Source organism: Enhydra lutris, unplaced genomic scaffold, assembly GCF_002288905.1.
Source record: "Enhydra lutris kenyoni isolate GAN:26980312 unplaced genomic scaffold, ASM228890v2 scaffoldscaffold89, whole genome shotgun sequence".
NCBI classification, from domain to species: domain Eukaryota; kingdom Metazoa; phylum Chordata; class Mammalia; order Carnivora; family Mustelidae; genus Enhydra; species Enhydra lutris.
In genome coordinates this window covers 3018624-3034071 of record NW_019154173.1, presented here as the reverse complement: position 1 = coordinate 3034071, position 15448 = coordinate 3018624, and the positions used below count along the sequence as shown (strand labels likewise).

The window sequence follows — 15448 nt, the reverse complement described above, 5'->3', positions numbered from 1 at the left end:
CCTGTCAGAAAAGGCTCTGTGGACGAAGTTTCCTTGAGCAGAGAAGAGCTCCACGAGCCTCACTTCAGTCCCCACACCTGCAGAGCAGTCTTCTGAAGGGCCAGACCTGTGGCCATCTTCTAGTGAGGCTTGTCTCCAGAAGTGGCAATCAGAAGGAAGCAGGCAGAAAATTCTGTCTGGCAGCTCCGGTTCCTTCCCTGCTATTTCCAGAGAGTCCTGGTCCCGCCCAGTGGCTTGCTTGCGAGAAGGAAGCCGCCTTTTTTCAGATCTGGAAGTTGCTTTCTCGCAACTTTAATAGCATTTTGAGCTCTCTGTGAATATGCTTTAGTGGAGAACAGACGGTAAGTTTCTGTTTTGAGTCAGTACCCCCCCTCCCAAAAAGGACACACGTTGTTTCAGACTCGGAAAACAGATGCTTTCATTCATGAAGAACTGTGTTTAATAAGATCTTTTCGTTTGCCTTGTAAGTATCAGGTGAATGGGAAGCATTCTGAGCTCATGAGGTAGAACGTAGGGCTGATTAGAAACAAACTGGCAAAAGAAAAAATTCTCAGGCTCTGCGGCCTTGTGAGAACCACTTCTTTCTTCTCTCGAAAATCAACTATAAAGACACATGAGGTTGACAATTTTCAGGTTCTGAGGGCCTGATTCTAGACATAAAAACAAGTTACCTGAAGCACTCCCAGAGCTCTTTCCCCTTCCCCACTGTTAAGAGAACATATTTCCTCTCTTTCCTACCCTAGACACCGCCACCAGCAAAGATTCTTGGCTCCTTCTTACTTCAGTTCAGGTTGTGATAGGGGAGTGGCTGGTGGCTGTCAAGGGGTGGGAGGGGGTACATTGTTGCCGCCCACCCCCCCGCCGTGCATCCTACATGGTGTCAGCATCCAGAAAGACAGGAGGAATCCTTGCATATTAATTTCACTGGAGCCCTTCTTCCCCGGGCCCCAATACTAAGCCTCTTCCCAGTCCCTTCACTGTAGTGTCACCCATCGTCCTATTAATGGGGTCCATTCTTTTGCCATGCTAAAGCCCCAGCCTCATGGGGATGTGTAGACATTTTGATTGGAACTCCTGAGTACTTCCTGGGGAGTTTAGAGTTTGATGGCTGCTGGCAGTAGCTCGAGAATCTTTATCCCACAGCTGAGGCTGTAAGGGTAAAAAATGTGTCCCTGGCATCCCAAGTTGAAGCACAACACTGAATGTGTTTTTCCCCTGGAAACATTATGAGGGTGTAAACAGTCATTTCTCTGGCATTCTTTCTGCTACACTGTGGAGACCTTCGTGTTCAACTCTGTTTTGTGGGGGACTACCCTAGGAACCTTGACATTATTTTTTATGGGAAAAGTGCTTGCTTTTCAAATTTGAAACACCTTACTTAGAATGGACTTTTAGAACACCAGCCATTCACAACTTGGCCCCTTGCCAGGATAGTAAAATCAACCATTCCACTTATAGTCAAATCTGGGGTCCCACAAAAATGCAGAGAATAACACTCATGAAATGATTTGGGGAGAGAAGTGTCCCTCGTATTTCAGGCTATCGCTGAAAGAAAAGGTTTAATGGTTGATTCCAATTTTTATCTGACAGAGCTGAGTGGTGCCTGTGTGCACACGTGTGTGCGCCTGATTGAAATTTACATACTTCAGGTAACTTGCCCCATTCCTTCTGTACAACTTAGAATGAAGTTAATTCTGGAATAATCACGTAATCTTATGCTTTTCAAGCTACACACTCCCTTTCTCTTAGCCATGTACCTCGGCAGTAGGAGTTGGAGGCCAGGAGGGACAATATCCTTTCTAGGTTCCACGTGTGTCCCAAAAATGCCCATTAATCATGGCTGATAGAAGTGGTACAGTACATGAGAACAAAGGCCAAAAACTGTAATAAGGCCAAGCTAACCAGTGTACTCAAATTCTAAAATCACAAGGGAGGTACCCAGAAGCTCCATTTAAAACTTATACAAGTCTCCATACACCTCCTTGTTCCTTAATGTGACTATCTTTTCCTTTCAAAATCATCCAAAATAATAATTTAAGGCTATGGTTTCTTTATTCTGGGTTTTATAAAAATTGCTAATAGTTCAACAGTTAAAAAAATAATAATTTCTGTCGAATAAATAAATAAAATCTTTAAAAAAAATGGGGGGGGGGGGCCCGGGGGGCTCAGTGGGGTAAGCCTCTGCCTTCGGCTCAGGTCATGATTCCAGGGTCCTGGGATTGAGCCCCACATCGGGCTCTCTGCTCAGCAGGGAGCCTGCTTCCTCCTCTGTCTCTGCCTGCCTCTCTGTCTGCTTGTGAGCTCTGTCAAATAAATAAATAAAGTTTTTTTTTAAATTTTAAAAAATAATAATTTGTTCTTCATTTAGCCGTATCGCAGGCTGAAAAGGTTGGGAGGAAGGTCAAGACTCAGAACTTTACTTTTATTTGTAATGTTCTATGGAAAAATCTATGCTGGGCTTCAAACAACTAATTTTAAACTTGTGTTTTAAGACCAATACATTAGTATGTTAGATTTAACATTTTATGCTAGTTATTTGGCTCAGGTTTACGATGATTAAATTGTTTCATGGATTTTACAGGGTTCAAAATTATGGATAATAATGGAATACCTGGGTGGTGGTTCAGCACTGGATCTTGTAAGTATTTTTAAATAATCACACACTTACATATCTATACTTTAACTTTTTTCTTTTAACTGGCATAAGCAGTGGCTTTTGGGTGAGCTGAATGGTTGCTTTGGTAATATGTTCAAGTTAAGCTCTTACTTCGGGACCCCTGCCCTTACGTAGATTGAGCTAGATTGCAGGATTGAGCCTATTGCTGATATTCTTAGCATGTGAATGAAGCATGAATATCTTCATGACATAAAGCTCTGCAAATGAGCAGTGTATGTGGCCATTGCTATCAGTTTAGAGTTTTACTTCGCAAGGATTTCCGTGAAAAGACAGAGTGTTCTTGGATTTTTAAAAATGTGATTAAACTGGTTCTTGGGTTCTCACCAAAGAGGCCTGCGGACCCAGTTCCCTACAGAATTCTCTCTGCCCCTCTATAGGCCATTTGGAAATGTGATGGTATTTTTGATTGTCATAATGACTTGGAAGCGCTAGGGCCATTTTAGTGGGCAAAGAGCAGGGTGCTGAAATCCTCCGATGGGCAGGAGAAGTTTCACCCAATGAAGCTGTGATCACACACATAATCCCTTTGAGAAACACAGGTGGTTTTCCCTAAATTGGTGTGATTCTGTCATTGCTGTCTCCCCCTTTTAAATCTTTATTAATATGACATTGTATTTAAAATTCAGTATGCATTACTAAAGGCACCTTTGTGTAGTAAGATGACCACTGAGCTGGCCTATAGGAGTTTGATCTTATGGGGCTGTCTTCATAACTAAATCTGTGCCTGTGAACCAGACACATAAATTCCTTAGACTTGGATATCCTAGAAAACGAAGAAGTTATTTCTAAGTTCCCTTCTGTCTTTAATATTATATGACTTATATTTTCTTAGCATGCTTCTGCTTTTGAAATTATAGAGTGTGCTGTTTCTAAAAATAAAGTGTTTTGATGATTAAGATCATCAAGTAATATTTTAACTCTTATTTTCAAGTGGAGATGAGTTTTCCCAACTGTGAGTGATTAAATATTTCTAAAAGGGTTTAATCCTCCCTGCCAGTGACTCCAAAGTTTCAAATAATCCTATGAACAGAAATAGCTGTAAGAGATTTTCTGTCCTTTAAACAGAACCAAATTTAAAGCATTCTAAAGAAATGGTAATTAAACTTGACGGAGAGTCTCATCTCCTTCTAGGAATTCATTTCATTTTAATCAGTTGCTGAGTTAGGTAATCCCTCCTTGTGTCTAATCTAATTCTTACACCCTAAAGCTTGAGTTCGTTTTTTCTTTCTCTCCTCTCTAGTGATAGAACACAACTGGTGTTTCTTTATATAATAATCCTTCATGCTTATGGAGTTAGATCTCATTCTTCTCTTGAAGTTAAATGACCCCATTTCCATTTGTCTTGTCACAGTTTTATTCCACAATAGTGTTTTCATTAGCTCTACAAGAAGCCTGCCAGTTGCTCCATGATCCTCCTCCTTCTACTTTTCACATAGTTAAGAGCCCTTTCCAAATTGATCACAGTTACCTTATCTGGTCCCCCAAGGTGCTCACCATATCCCTTCCCTATTCTGTAAAAAATGAAGAGACCTGGGTCTTCGTCCTCGTTGTACCATTGACTAGCTGGCTAATACTGGACAAGCCATCATTGAACTTCTGTGCCTTGATTTCCTCAAATACTCAAAGAAGAAATTCAATTAATAATTGCTCGAGGTTTGTTTCTCAATTTCAAGAACACTGTGATTGAATGATAAAGTTCATGTAACTGGCCTTTGTAAGGAGGGCGCATGATGAGAAAATGTGCCGTACAAACGAATGCTAGCATTTGGGGAATGGAAGAAAGGATTAGGTGGGAGGGAGGGCACTGCTATTAGGGACAAGAGGAAATAAGAGGGATGCTGGGCAGACAGTATTTCTCACTTTAAGCTGGTGCCCAACTAAAGGAGCATGATTACGACTTGTAGCTGACATCAACATTTTAGAGTGTATACCTCAAGATTCTCTCCCATTGAAAAAAAACTGAGTTGTGTATGAACAGACTTTGTGCCTATTGTAGGTTATTTTATGGAATCGATCATACCTGACTTCTTTCCAAGAAGAATTGCGGTGGCTTACAACAAAAACTCATACGATAAGGCTAATAGAATAAAACAGGAGCACCAAAGAAAAAAGTTGGAAACAATATGCCAGCCTTAAGAGAAGACCTAATACAATGTACTGCCTTAGGACTGGCTGATTAGGACCAGCTGGAAGTCTAAAGGAGTGGGGAGAGCCCCAGGCCCACAAGTATATAGTCTGTGAAAGAGCAGATGTCCCTCTCTTGCACGCTCTCAGTGGACAATAGAGGCAAATTACCCAAGGCCAGTATGCGGCCCGGAAGGCAGGGGTATTAGCTGTGAGAGACATTGTCACCGTCTTCAGTCATTGAGGAGAAGTTCAATTATGCACTCCAAGGCCAGTGAACCAAGATTTCATCATTATCTCTCCCAAGGTCATACGGCCAAAAAAAAAAAAAAAAAAAAAGTCTCTGTTGCATAGACTTTACCTTCGGTTTCTTTCCCGACTCCCTTTTTTTTCTCCTTTTCTCATTGTTGTCAACATGGCTAAGGAAACATTTTAACCACAAGCCTTGAAATAGTTTTATGTCTGATAATGAACCAGAAAAACCCAGCTGCAGCACCCCATTCCCATTTCCCTGCCATGGAGTCTCCCCCTTTCAGCCTCCCCCAGTAGCCCGTTCATTGAGAGTCTATGTTTCCTGTATTTTAAACCGGTCCTAAATATACCCAATAAGCTAGTGGGTCTGTAGGACCCCTTTTTTGTTTGTTTGTTTTTTTTATGGAAATATATATTTTTTAATTTCTTACTTAATACTCTGGCTTATCCAGGCCACTTTTGGAAGTCCTTCAGAATGACAAGTAGTATCCCTTACAGATCTTGCCTGATTTCTTTCACTGAGGGTATACCTCTTCTGGCCCCATCAACATGTTAACGATCAGTGATACTAACTACGAATCCTTAGTATGACCTTGGTCTCTCACTTCCTTGGTAGTCCCTCAGAATTTCATTGCTAGCAATCAGTAAAATGCCATTTTCACCTTTGAGAACAACTTTAATCACTCCTGTTTAAATAGAAACTTCTGGGGTGGAAGTTGATAAATTTATAAGTAAATAGATAATGTTACCTAGGAAAGGCACCTACTGAACTGTGGACATCCCCGGAGTATACTGTATATCCAGACCACGGTTCCTATTCAGTGGTGAGACTGAAGTACAGAATCTATTTTAAGCTGTTAAATTTCAACATGAAAGTGCCCTTTATTCAGAATAAATATGGTATTCATGAAAGATGAAATACACAAGGTGCCAAAGAGCTGTGAATCCCTCCCAGTGTGAGGCAGAGTGGGCGATGTTTGATTTTCACCACCTCTTCCCTCCTTCCAGCAAACAGAACTCTACCTCAGCTCTGACTTTAGATTCCCACCCTTTCCTGTAATAATATTGTACAGTCCACTGTTTGTGCTTTATGAGGTACCAGAACTTTAAAATAACCATTTATTTTAAAGAGAGATTTTCAGATATTCCATTACAAGTTCTCCTGAAACCTAATCATTGCTTTCCTTGTAATCCAGTTGGAACTATTGGCTTTGGTACAGGGATGGGGAAAGAAAGGCAAATGTGTTACACTTATTTGAAAAACCCTATCCCTTCACAATTTGATCTTTTTTTTTATAGTGAAAGTCTAAATAGATTAATTATCATATTCTTGGCTAACTTTTAAATTTCAGTCTCAAAAATTCTCTCTGCTTTCCAAAGTGATTGAGAGACACAAAAGTTAAGAACTGTACTCTGGGCCGACTTACCTCAAAATCAGTTCAGTGTAAATAGTTAATCATTTAAATAGCCAACACCAAAATTTAAGTAGCTGATTTCTTTTTTTGTAGCCAAAAAAGAAAAGAAACCTGGTTCTGTCATTGTTGAAGCCTATTTCTTAAATCTTGGAGGTAAATATTTAGGAACCCTGGGACTAGGAGCTAGTACAGAGGTCACACTGCTTATATTATCTTTCGAGATTAAATCTAATCATTTAAAAACCTTTTCAGGGGGTGCCTGGGTGGCTCAGTGGGTTAAGCCTCTGCCTTCGGCCCAAGTCATGATCTCAGGGTCCTGGGATCAAGCCCTGCATTGGGCTCTCTGCTCAGCAGGGAGCCTGCTTCCCCCCCTCTCTCTGCCCGCCTCTCTGCCTACTTGTGATCTCTCTCTCTCTCTCTCTCTCTGTCAAGTAAATAAATAAAATCTTGGGAAAAAAAAATAAAAACACTTTCCCTTCGACTTATCTTATTTACTCTCTTCCCTCACCTTTTAAATTATTTCCCCATTTGTTTCAGGGTTGGCTTAGTAAGCAGAATGGCTTTGTATATCTAAGTGATTCCCTGATTTCACAGATAATACCAAGTTTGAACTAGATTGTTCAGTTGTGTGTAAAAGTGTGTGTGTTTTCCCTCCTCAGCTTCGAGCTGGTCCATTTGATGAGTTCCAGATTGCTACCATGCTAAAGGAAATTTTGAAAGGTCTGGACTATCTGCATTCAGAAAAGAAAATTCACCGAGACATAAAAGGTACACAGAAATCTTATATGACCCTGAGAAACATAGCTATATTCTAAGGAAGCTGAGGGGTTTTTGTTTCTTTTTCCCCCCAGCTGCCAACGTCTTGCTCTCAGAACAAGGAGATGTTAAACTGGCTGACTTTGGAGTTGCCGGCCAGCTGACAGATACACAAATCAAAAGAAATACCTTTGTGGGAACACCATTTTGGATGGCTCCTGAAGTTATTCAACAGTCAGCTTATGACTCAAAAGTAAAGTGTTACCTGTATAAAACTGTTTTGTTTTTAATAATAGCTTTTATATTACATGCTATTCTATGTAAAAAAAAACTGCCCTAATTTTCCTTCTTTTAAAAGTATTTCAAAAGCTAGTGTTTTATCAAGTCTTCTGCTAAATCATAAGTTCCTGTATTTGGACTCTATTCCTTCCCTTCAGTAGCCTTCCATCCCACTTAGAATAAAATCCAAGGTCCTTACTATCACATGCATAGTGGTCTATGATCTGGCCCTTGTCTGCCTCTCCCGCCTCATCTCCTTTCACTCTCCTCTATATTCTGTCTCCTTCAACCACAGGGGCCTCACTGCTATTCCTCAGACATATCAAGTACCACTCCGGCCTCAGGACCTTTGCACTCACCCTTCCCTCTATCTGGAATAACCTTCCTTCCAATCAGGTCTCTGCTTAAACCTTATCTCACAGTAGGGGCACCTGAGTGGCGCAGTCAGTTGGGTTTCCAGCTCTTGGTTTTGGCTCAAGTCATGATCTCTGGGTTGGGGGATCAGCCCCGTGTTGGGCTTGGCACTTAGTATGGAGTGTGCTTGAGATACTCTCCCTTTCCCTCTGTCCCTCCCTTCTAAAATAAATAAATAAATGTTTTTTAAAAATTACTTCACAGAGTAGTCTTCCCTAGCCATCCTGTGTAAAATTTCCAGCCCCTTGACCCCATCATTCATTATTCCCTTACCCTAATTTTACTCTCCTTCACAGAACCTAGCACCATCTGACATCATACTATTTATTTACTCCTCGGTCTCTTCTGTTGGAACACAAGCCCCTTGAGAGCAGGGATTTTTTTGTCTGCTTTATTCACCACCTGAATTCTCAGTGCTTAGAATGTGGTATCTGGCAAACCATAAGGAAATTTGGTCATTTTTTAAAAAATAAATTAATTCAATTAATAAAAATTTATTACATTTACATTACATTTCTTGAGACACCTTGGTTTTTTTTGTTTGTTTGTTTAAGATTGATTGATTGATTTCCTCTCTGTCCCCAGTGTGGGGCTCGAATTCACGAGCCCAAGACCCAAGAGTCACACTCTTCCAACTGACCCACCCACGTGCCCCTCTTAAGACACTTAAAGTCTTGTGACCCATAGGCTATTTCATGGCAGTCTGTTGGAATGGAAAGTCAAACTAATTTTTTTTTCTCTCTCTTATATCAGGCTGACATTTGGTCACTGGGAATCACTGCTATTGAACTAGCCAAAGGAGAGCCACCTAACTCTGACATGCATCCGATGAGAGTTCTGTTCCTTATTCCAAAAAACAATCCTCCAACTCTCGTTGGAGACTTTACTAAGTCCTTTAAGGAGTTTATTGATGCTTGCCTGAACAAAGATCCGTCATTTGTGAGTATATATTGCTATTACTACTGTTTGGTTTTGATTATTAAATCTGCATAAGCAAATGGGGTTTTTCTGCAGTAAGGAATACAGTGACTGTGAAAATTGCCTAAGATCCTTCTAGGAACCTGATTCTTCCTTCTCTCTTGCTAGTTCTGTTCTTCCTTTTCTCCTTCCCCTGTGTCTTTTGCTCTTTCTCATGGTCCCTAGCTCCTTTATTCTGTTTCAAAGGGAAAGAAATTTGAGAAATAAAGTTCCTGTTACAGGAAGTCATTATTAAAGTACACGTGTAACTATCCACAGTGATTTTTACTCAACTGTGTTTTCATTTTTTTTGAAAAGTGATGTGTGCATTTCACTTTTTAAAGAATTTAATGTTGAGAAATTCCAGCATATGCAGTCATATGCTTTTACTGAAGTCTAGCGAACTCTACTCATTTACCTGGCAGAATTGATCACAGTCGCTTTACTGTTTCTAAAATAAAGCTGCCTGGTGACTTCTAGAAGCTAGAACTGTACAAGAACTAAGTTCTTGATGTAACGGTTTTTATTTTTTTTTTAAGATTTTATTTATTTATTGGACAGACAGAGATCACAAGTAGGCAGAGAGGCAGGCAGAGAGAGAGGAGGAAGGAAGCAGGCTCCCCGCGGAGCAGAGAGCCCAATGCGGGGCTCGATCCCAGGAGCCTGGGATCATGACCTGAGCCGAAGGCAGAGGCTTAACCCACTGAGCCACCCAGGCGCCCCGATGTAACTGTTTTTAAATTGAGAATGAATATTCTGATATTAACAAAGCCCAAGGGGAGAAATAGCCCCTACAGCCCCTGGTGCTTGCATTTAGATGCTCAATGAATTAACAGGTGTTGGAGAAAGGATTAATCTGGGGATCATATGTGTGTAGTTGATGATAAAATTACAGCCTTGCTAGTTGTCATCCATTTTTTTCAACTTACAGTAAATATAATAAGAGTATTTGAAAGCACTATTTGGAAACGTTTTTCAATTTTTAACTTATCTTCAAAATCCTGCCATGTGTTTCTCTGCTTTTGAGAGATTCCTGCCTGCCAGTTTGCTGGTAGGTAGGCTACCGCTTTGCCCACTGGGCTTGAACAAATAGGTACCAAGGTAGTAAATTTAATTTGGTTGCCTTGAACCACTTCAAAAAGTAGAATTAGCTGTTTATTGCCCATAGCATTTTAGTTGTCCTCATGTTTGTAGACCTGCTTTCCAGGTGTACCTTTTCTGCTTAATAATTGAAATAATTTTTTACCACCCCTTGTAATCATAAAGAGCCTGGAAGTATTCATGCATCCTTATTATTTTTCCCTAGCGTCCTACAGCAAAAGAACTTCTGAAACACAAATTCATTGTAAAAAATTCAAAGAAGACTTCTTATCTGACCGAACTGATAGATCGATTTAAGAGATGGAAGGCAGAAGGCCACAGTGATGATGAATCTGATTCCGAGGGCTCTGATTCGTATGTACAAATCATTTAATTTTTTATGTAGGTAGCTCATTCTAATATTGCCTGTCTTTTAACTAGTATCCACTGTGCTTTCTCTAGCATAAAATACAAACCTTATTTTAGAGTTTTACTTTAGAAACTGTGGAAATCTTTCAAAATCACAGTCTGTGGAGTACAATGAATTTGGAAACTTTTTTTCTTAGAAGTGAATTGCTCTTGTTTTAAATGGTCTCGGTCTAACCCCTAGTGGATACTTGAGTATATTGCAAAATTTTGGGAAAAAAATCGATCAAAAGTGTTACATTAGTTTGCCTCAAGTGATAAGGTGCTATGTCTTCTCATACTTAGCGGGGGGGAACCTGCAGAATCCTTCTGGAGAGCTGACCTCTGGGCCTTTCCCACCCCTTGGCCACGTACTAAACTGTGATCAGACTGATACATTTAAATATTCATCTATATATGATTTCTACCCCCCTAAAAAAGTTCCACTGTTTTTCTAACTGCAGCATTGACATTGACATCTAAGATTCTAAGTCCGTACTTAATGTAGACCAGGGAAGTCTGTAGGTCACACCAGAATTTACTCTTCCACTGGCTGAATCGGCACAAAGGCAACACGAAGTTTCTTACGATAATATTCTCAGAGTCCTGCGTTTATGAGAAATTGCCCTACTTTTGAAAAGAATAAAAAATACCAGGCTGATTCTTGTGCCCCTGTTGGTTTGTTGGCCATGGCTGTCCATGAAAGTGGCCCATGGAACTTTAAAAAAGAAGCAAAAGCCACACTCCAAGAGATCCTGATCTGGTCAGTGGGGAGGGATGGGGGCAGGCCTTTCTATGTGGTGAGAGGTCTCCACATGCCATTCTGATGCATGCTTAGGATTTGAGGACCACTGCCCTTCTTCAGTAGATAGTCTCCACCCAAAACTGAGAGCAGATGCTTTTAAATACTGTGATTTTTTTATATATCGGAACAACTCTTCAGAGTCTTGGCTGCATTGATTTGGTATCTTCACCAAGCTGAATAATTTAGGAACTTATATTAGTATTTTGGGCCATCTCTTTAGGGAATCCACCAGCAGAGAAAGTAATACTCATCCCGAATGGAGCTTTACCACCGTGCGAAAGAAGCCTGATCCAAAGAAACTCCAGAATGGGGCAGTATGTGCATGGCGGTGATCACTTTCTCTCGATAGGACTCTTGTGGACTAATGTAGTGAGATTGTGATGGCCAAAAATTACTAGAATTTAATACCACTAAACCCGTTTACCTCACTGTGTTCATAGAATGCTTCATGTGCCGTTAGTTTTGAGCTCATTAAGTAAAGGTCATGGGAGTCATTTAAGTGGCCATCGGTATGTTTTTAAATGCAACCTAGACATGCATAAACCCAGTGGAATCGTGGGTATCTGCTGTAATCCTGGAGGTTAAAGGTCTTCTGGATGATGGATGGGTGGGAAGGAAGCATGGAAACGTGCCTTATATTGGGTCTTTTGGGAGAGAGGTTTCCAGTTAGTCCTCACTTGTTAAAGAGTAAGAAAACCGTGACTACTTATGTCAATTTCATCTGCATAATCTATATTGTTTGTTCCAAGGAGCAAGATCTCGTGCAAACGCTGAGCTGTTTGTCTATGATAATCACACCTGCGTTTGCTGAAGTAAGTACAGATTCATTAGCTTTGGATATCTATGTAAAGAAGTCTGGCGATTTCAAATGTTATTACTATTGATCTTCCACAGCTTAAACAGCAGGATGAGAATAACACTAGCAGGAATCAGGCAATTGAAGAACTTGAGAAAAGTATTGCTGTGGCCGAAGCCGCCTGTCCTGGCATCACAGATAAAATGGTGAAGAAATTAATTGAAAAATTTCAAAAGTAAGCTTCAAATGTCATTTAAGAAATTATTTTTACATTTTCTCTGGGATGTTTATGTTACAATATGATTACCTTGATTCAGTCATTTCGGCTATTCTTAATTATTAAGTCCCTTCTTAATAGTCGTATGCTTAAAACTATTTTATTTCTTGCTCATCTTAAACACGAGCTTTTGGAATTGTTTGGGTATTACAAGGTACTTTTCCCCCTGAAAGAAATGGCCTGTTTTGTTTTTTTTCTCCTTTGCCCGCTAGTTTGCCCGCTAGTAGGGGTACAGACAAAAGGTCACGGAGCGTATTTTTATTTGGGCCCTTATAAATACCATTTAGGAATGCTTTCATTCTTGCCAGTACCCTCATCACACTACTATTCACGTAGTTTCCAGTGCTGAAGTTCTTACATTTAGCCCCCATAAGAAAAGGGAAGGATTGTAAGTAGAGGAAGTCAGTACAGCCTACAAAAGGTTCGTATGATTGACTTTAGTTTTCCACACGGTCTCAAATTGTTGGTTTAACTTTGTTCCCATTCAGTAAAGTTCATACATTTAATTTTTAAGTTCTCTTTTGAAACCAGACTTCTGTTTGCAAGCACAAACATACATACACTTCCTTAGCTCCAACGGAATAAAGCAACCCTAATTCTAGTCTCAGTCCCATTATATATTGCTTCTCAGTGCATCTTTCTACTTGCTTGTATTTGTGATGCCACTGGGATCAAGTTGGAACAAACTATACGGCCTATAAAATCACACATTCTGATAGAGCTTCTATCTGATGAAGCCCATGTGTCCTCATACACTAGAGCTCCCCTTCAAAATCCCTTAGATAAGTCAGTTGGAATTTGTCAAATCAGAAACGGAAGGGATTTTGTTTTTAAGTGGGCCCCACACGGAGCCTGAACTCACAACCGTGAGATCAAGACCTGAGCTAGGATCAGGAGTCAGACACTTAACCACCTGAGCCACCCAGGTGCTCCACAGAAGAGATTTTTGAACTTCTTTATATTTTAACATCTACCTGATAAGATTCAGTAAAAGAATTTAGTTTGCTGAATCAGTACCTTTATTGCAGAGTTCATACAGATGAGAAATACAAATGTGTATTTGTATATAGGTTTAAGTTTTTCTTCATTTTATAGGTGTTCAGCAGATGAATCCCCCTAAGGAACTTCTTACTGGCTTCTATTTCATACGGACCCAGAGAAACCCACCAAAGCTACTTCAAGCTTAACAGTGCTTAACTCATGAGCTCCATGTGCCTTTTGGATCTTTGCAACATTGAAGATTTGGAAGAAGCTCTTCAACTATTTTGTGATGGTGTTTATCATTTTATATTTTAAAGAGATTATTTTGTAAGGAATAACTTTTAATACTATAGTTTCACCTGTATTCTACTAAATGTTGAGATACAGTTTTGCTTTTAGGTATCATTATTACTTAAGTTACTAGGATGAATACCTTTCAAGTTTTGATCTTTAGTTAACTGTACACTCATGAAACGTACAGGTCTTTCAAAGTCATCCTAAATACCGAATGTTTGCAAGTCATCAAGCATCAAAACTCTTAAAAAAAAACACAAGCATATTCTAAAAATGACTATTGGTGGGGAGGTAGAAACAAGTCATATTTTCTTAAAACTGAAGTTTTTAATAAGCTCTTGGAAATGAAACCTGAAAAGTATTGACTCCCTCTACCAACTTGGGTTGATTTTCCAGGCAGCTCAGTGATGATCGCATTTGAGAGCCCTGTGTTTGAAGCATGTCTAGGCGACATGTAGCAGCGGAGGTACCTCTTGGTGTGTAGTATTGACCTTCTCTTGCAGAAGAGGCAGTTAACCCTTATTTAACATGGTTGGAAACTTCAAGCAATACTAATTAACCAAGGATGGGTTTTTGGCAATCCTGGAGGAATTTGTCAGGCTTCATTTTTAAAGTCTTCAACTCATATCACATACTATATGCTTGGATTTGGGGAGCTTAAGTAAGAGCTGTTATTCATGTGATTAAGTACCTGATCAACAGGTATGAATATACCTTAGACACCAGCATATTATCGTCATGGTAGTGAAGTGTCCTATAAACTATTTATACATTTTTGTTCTTCGTAATTATCCAGTACAAAAAGCATCATTTGTTCATTTTTGAAAGGTTATTTAAATAAGCATTTTCTAGTTCATATGAAAATAACCATAGTACAGGATGACCTATGTCCATAGAGAAGTTGTTAGACTGTACAGTTAATTTTCAGTTATATTTATGGTACTGTTACATGGGTAATACCTTTTTTCTTTAAAGCCCAGTATATATATTACGCCTGCCTAAGTTCCGAACTGGGGCTATATTTCAGTAGTTGTAGAATTATTGATATTAATTAGTTTTGGTAGTTAACGTTTTGTTGTTTGGATCTGCACAGTTTGGTTTTTGCACCGAAGTCATTTCTAAAAATCTGAATAATTGCCAAATATTAGAAGAAAGGTGTTCTTCAAGTAGAGAATACCGTTTTTACTCAAAGTGGCCATTACCTCTTCTCTTTCTGTAATAATTCAGACACTTGAGTAAGTCGTGGTCATGTCATATGCCAAGAAAGTTCTTTTCATTGGTGCCGATACTGTAACAATTACTTTTAATACATTGTATTTTGAAGTAATGGTTCAGTTGAAATTTTCACCTTCTATGTGACTGAAATGCAGTTTCAGTTCGTAATCTATTAGAGGTCTAGAAATAATTTTGCAACTCATATCGTGGGTTAAATGAATATTTTTGTAAAAACAAAAGCAGTGAATTTATAAATGGATTATTTGAAACTTTACAACACAGCTGCATCATGGATAGGAATCATATTGCTTATTCATTAGAGTTATTAGTTCTATAAACTGTGTCTAGGTGAAGCATACTCCAGTGTTGTGGGGGATTTAAAAATAAATATTTAAATTTCATGGTCCTTAGCGTCTGTTTTCTCCAGGTGGGGATATGAGGCGGAATTTTTATTGTTTGAAATTTTGTCTCCTCTGCCTTTTAATTTGTTGTTGGAACTTGAACACCAACATCTCCATTGAAAACTAGAAGGTATTCTTCTCACTGAAGCACTGATGGTAGTTACAGTGCGTATCTGTCCCCCTGTCCCGGCACAATTATTGGTAGAGTTGTCTTTCGCTCAGAAATGCCCTAGGTTGGACAATACATTGTGTGGTCACCCCAACTATAGTTTAATTAGGAAGTCATACACAGATTTGAACCCTACAGTTCTCTGGGGAAA

The 15448-nt window shown here is 39.5% G+C and overlaps 1 protein-coding gene across 1 annotated transcript in view; it reads left to right on the top strand.

Moving 5' to 3' along the window:
- Window positions 1–15133, top strand: part of LOC111162159 (serine/threonine kinase 26) — a 52470-nt gene extending 37337 nt beyond the window's left edge. The window contains exons 4-12 of the mRNA XM_022526351.1: window positions 2582–2638; window positions 7128–7236; window positions 7320–7477; window positions 8671–8856; window positions 10181–10329; window positions 11385–11478; window positions 11914–11976; window positions 12059–12195; window positions 13333–15133. Coding sequence (XP_022382059.1) covers window positions 2582–2638; window positions 7128–7236; window positions 7320–7477; window positions 8671–8856; window positions 10181–10329; window positions 11385–11478; window positions 11914–11976; window positions 12059–12195; window positions 13333–13357 — 978 coding nt within the window. The 3' untranslated portion in view covers window positions 13358–15133. The remainder of the gene's footprint in view (window positions 1–2581; window positions 2639–7127; window positions 7237–7319; window positions 7478–8670; window positions 8857–10180; window positions 10330–11384; window positions 11479–11913; window positions 11977–12058; window positions 12196–13332) is intronic.
- Window positions 15134–15448: the final 315 nt, after the last annotated feature.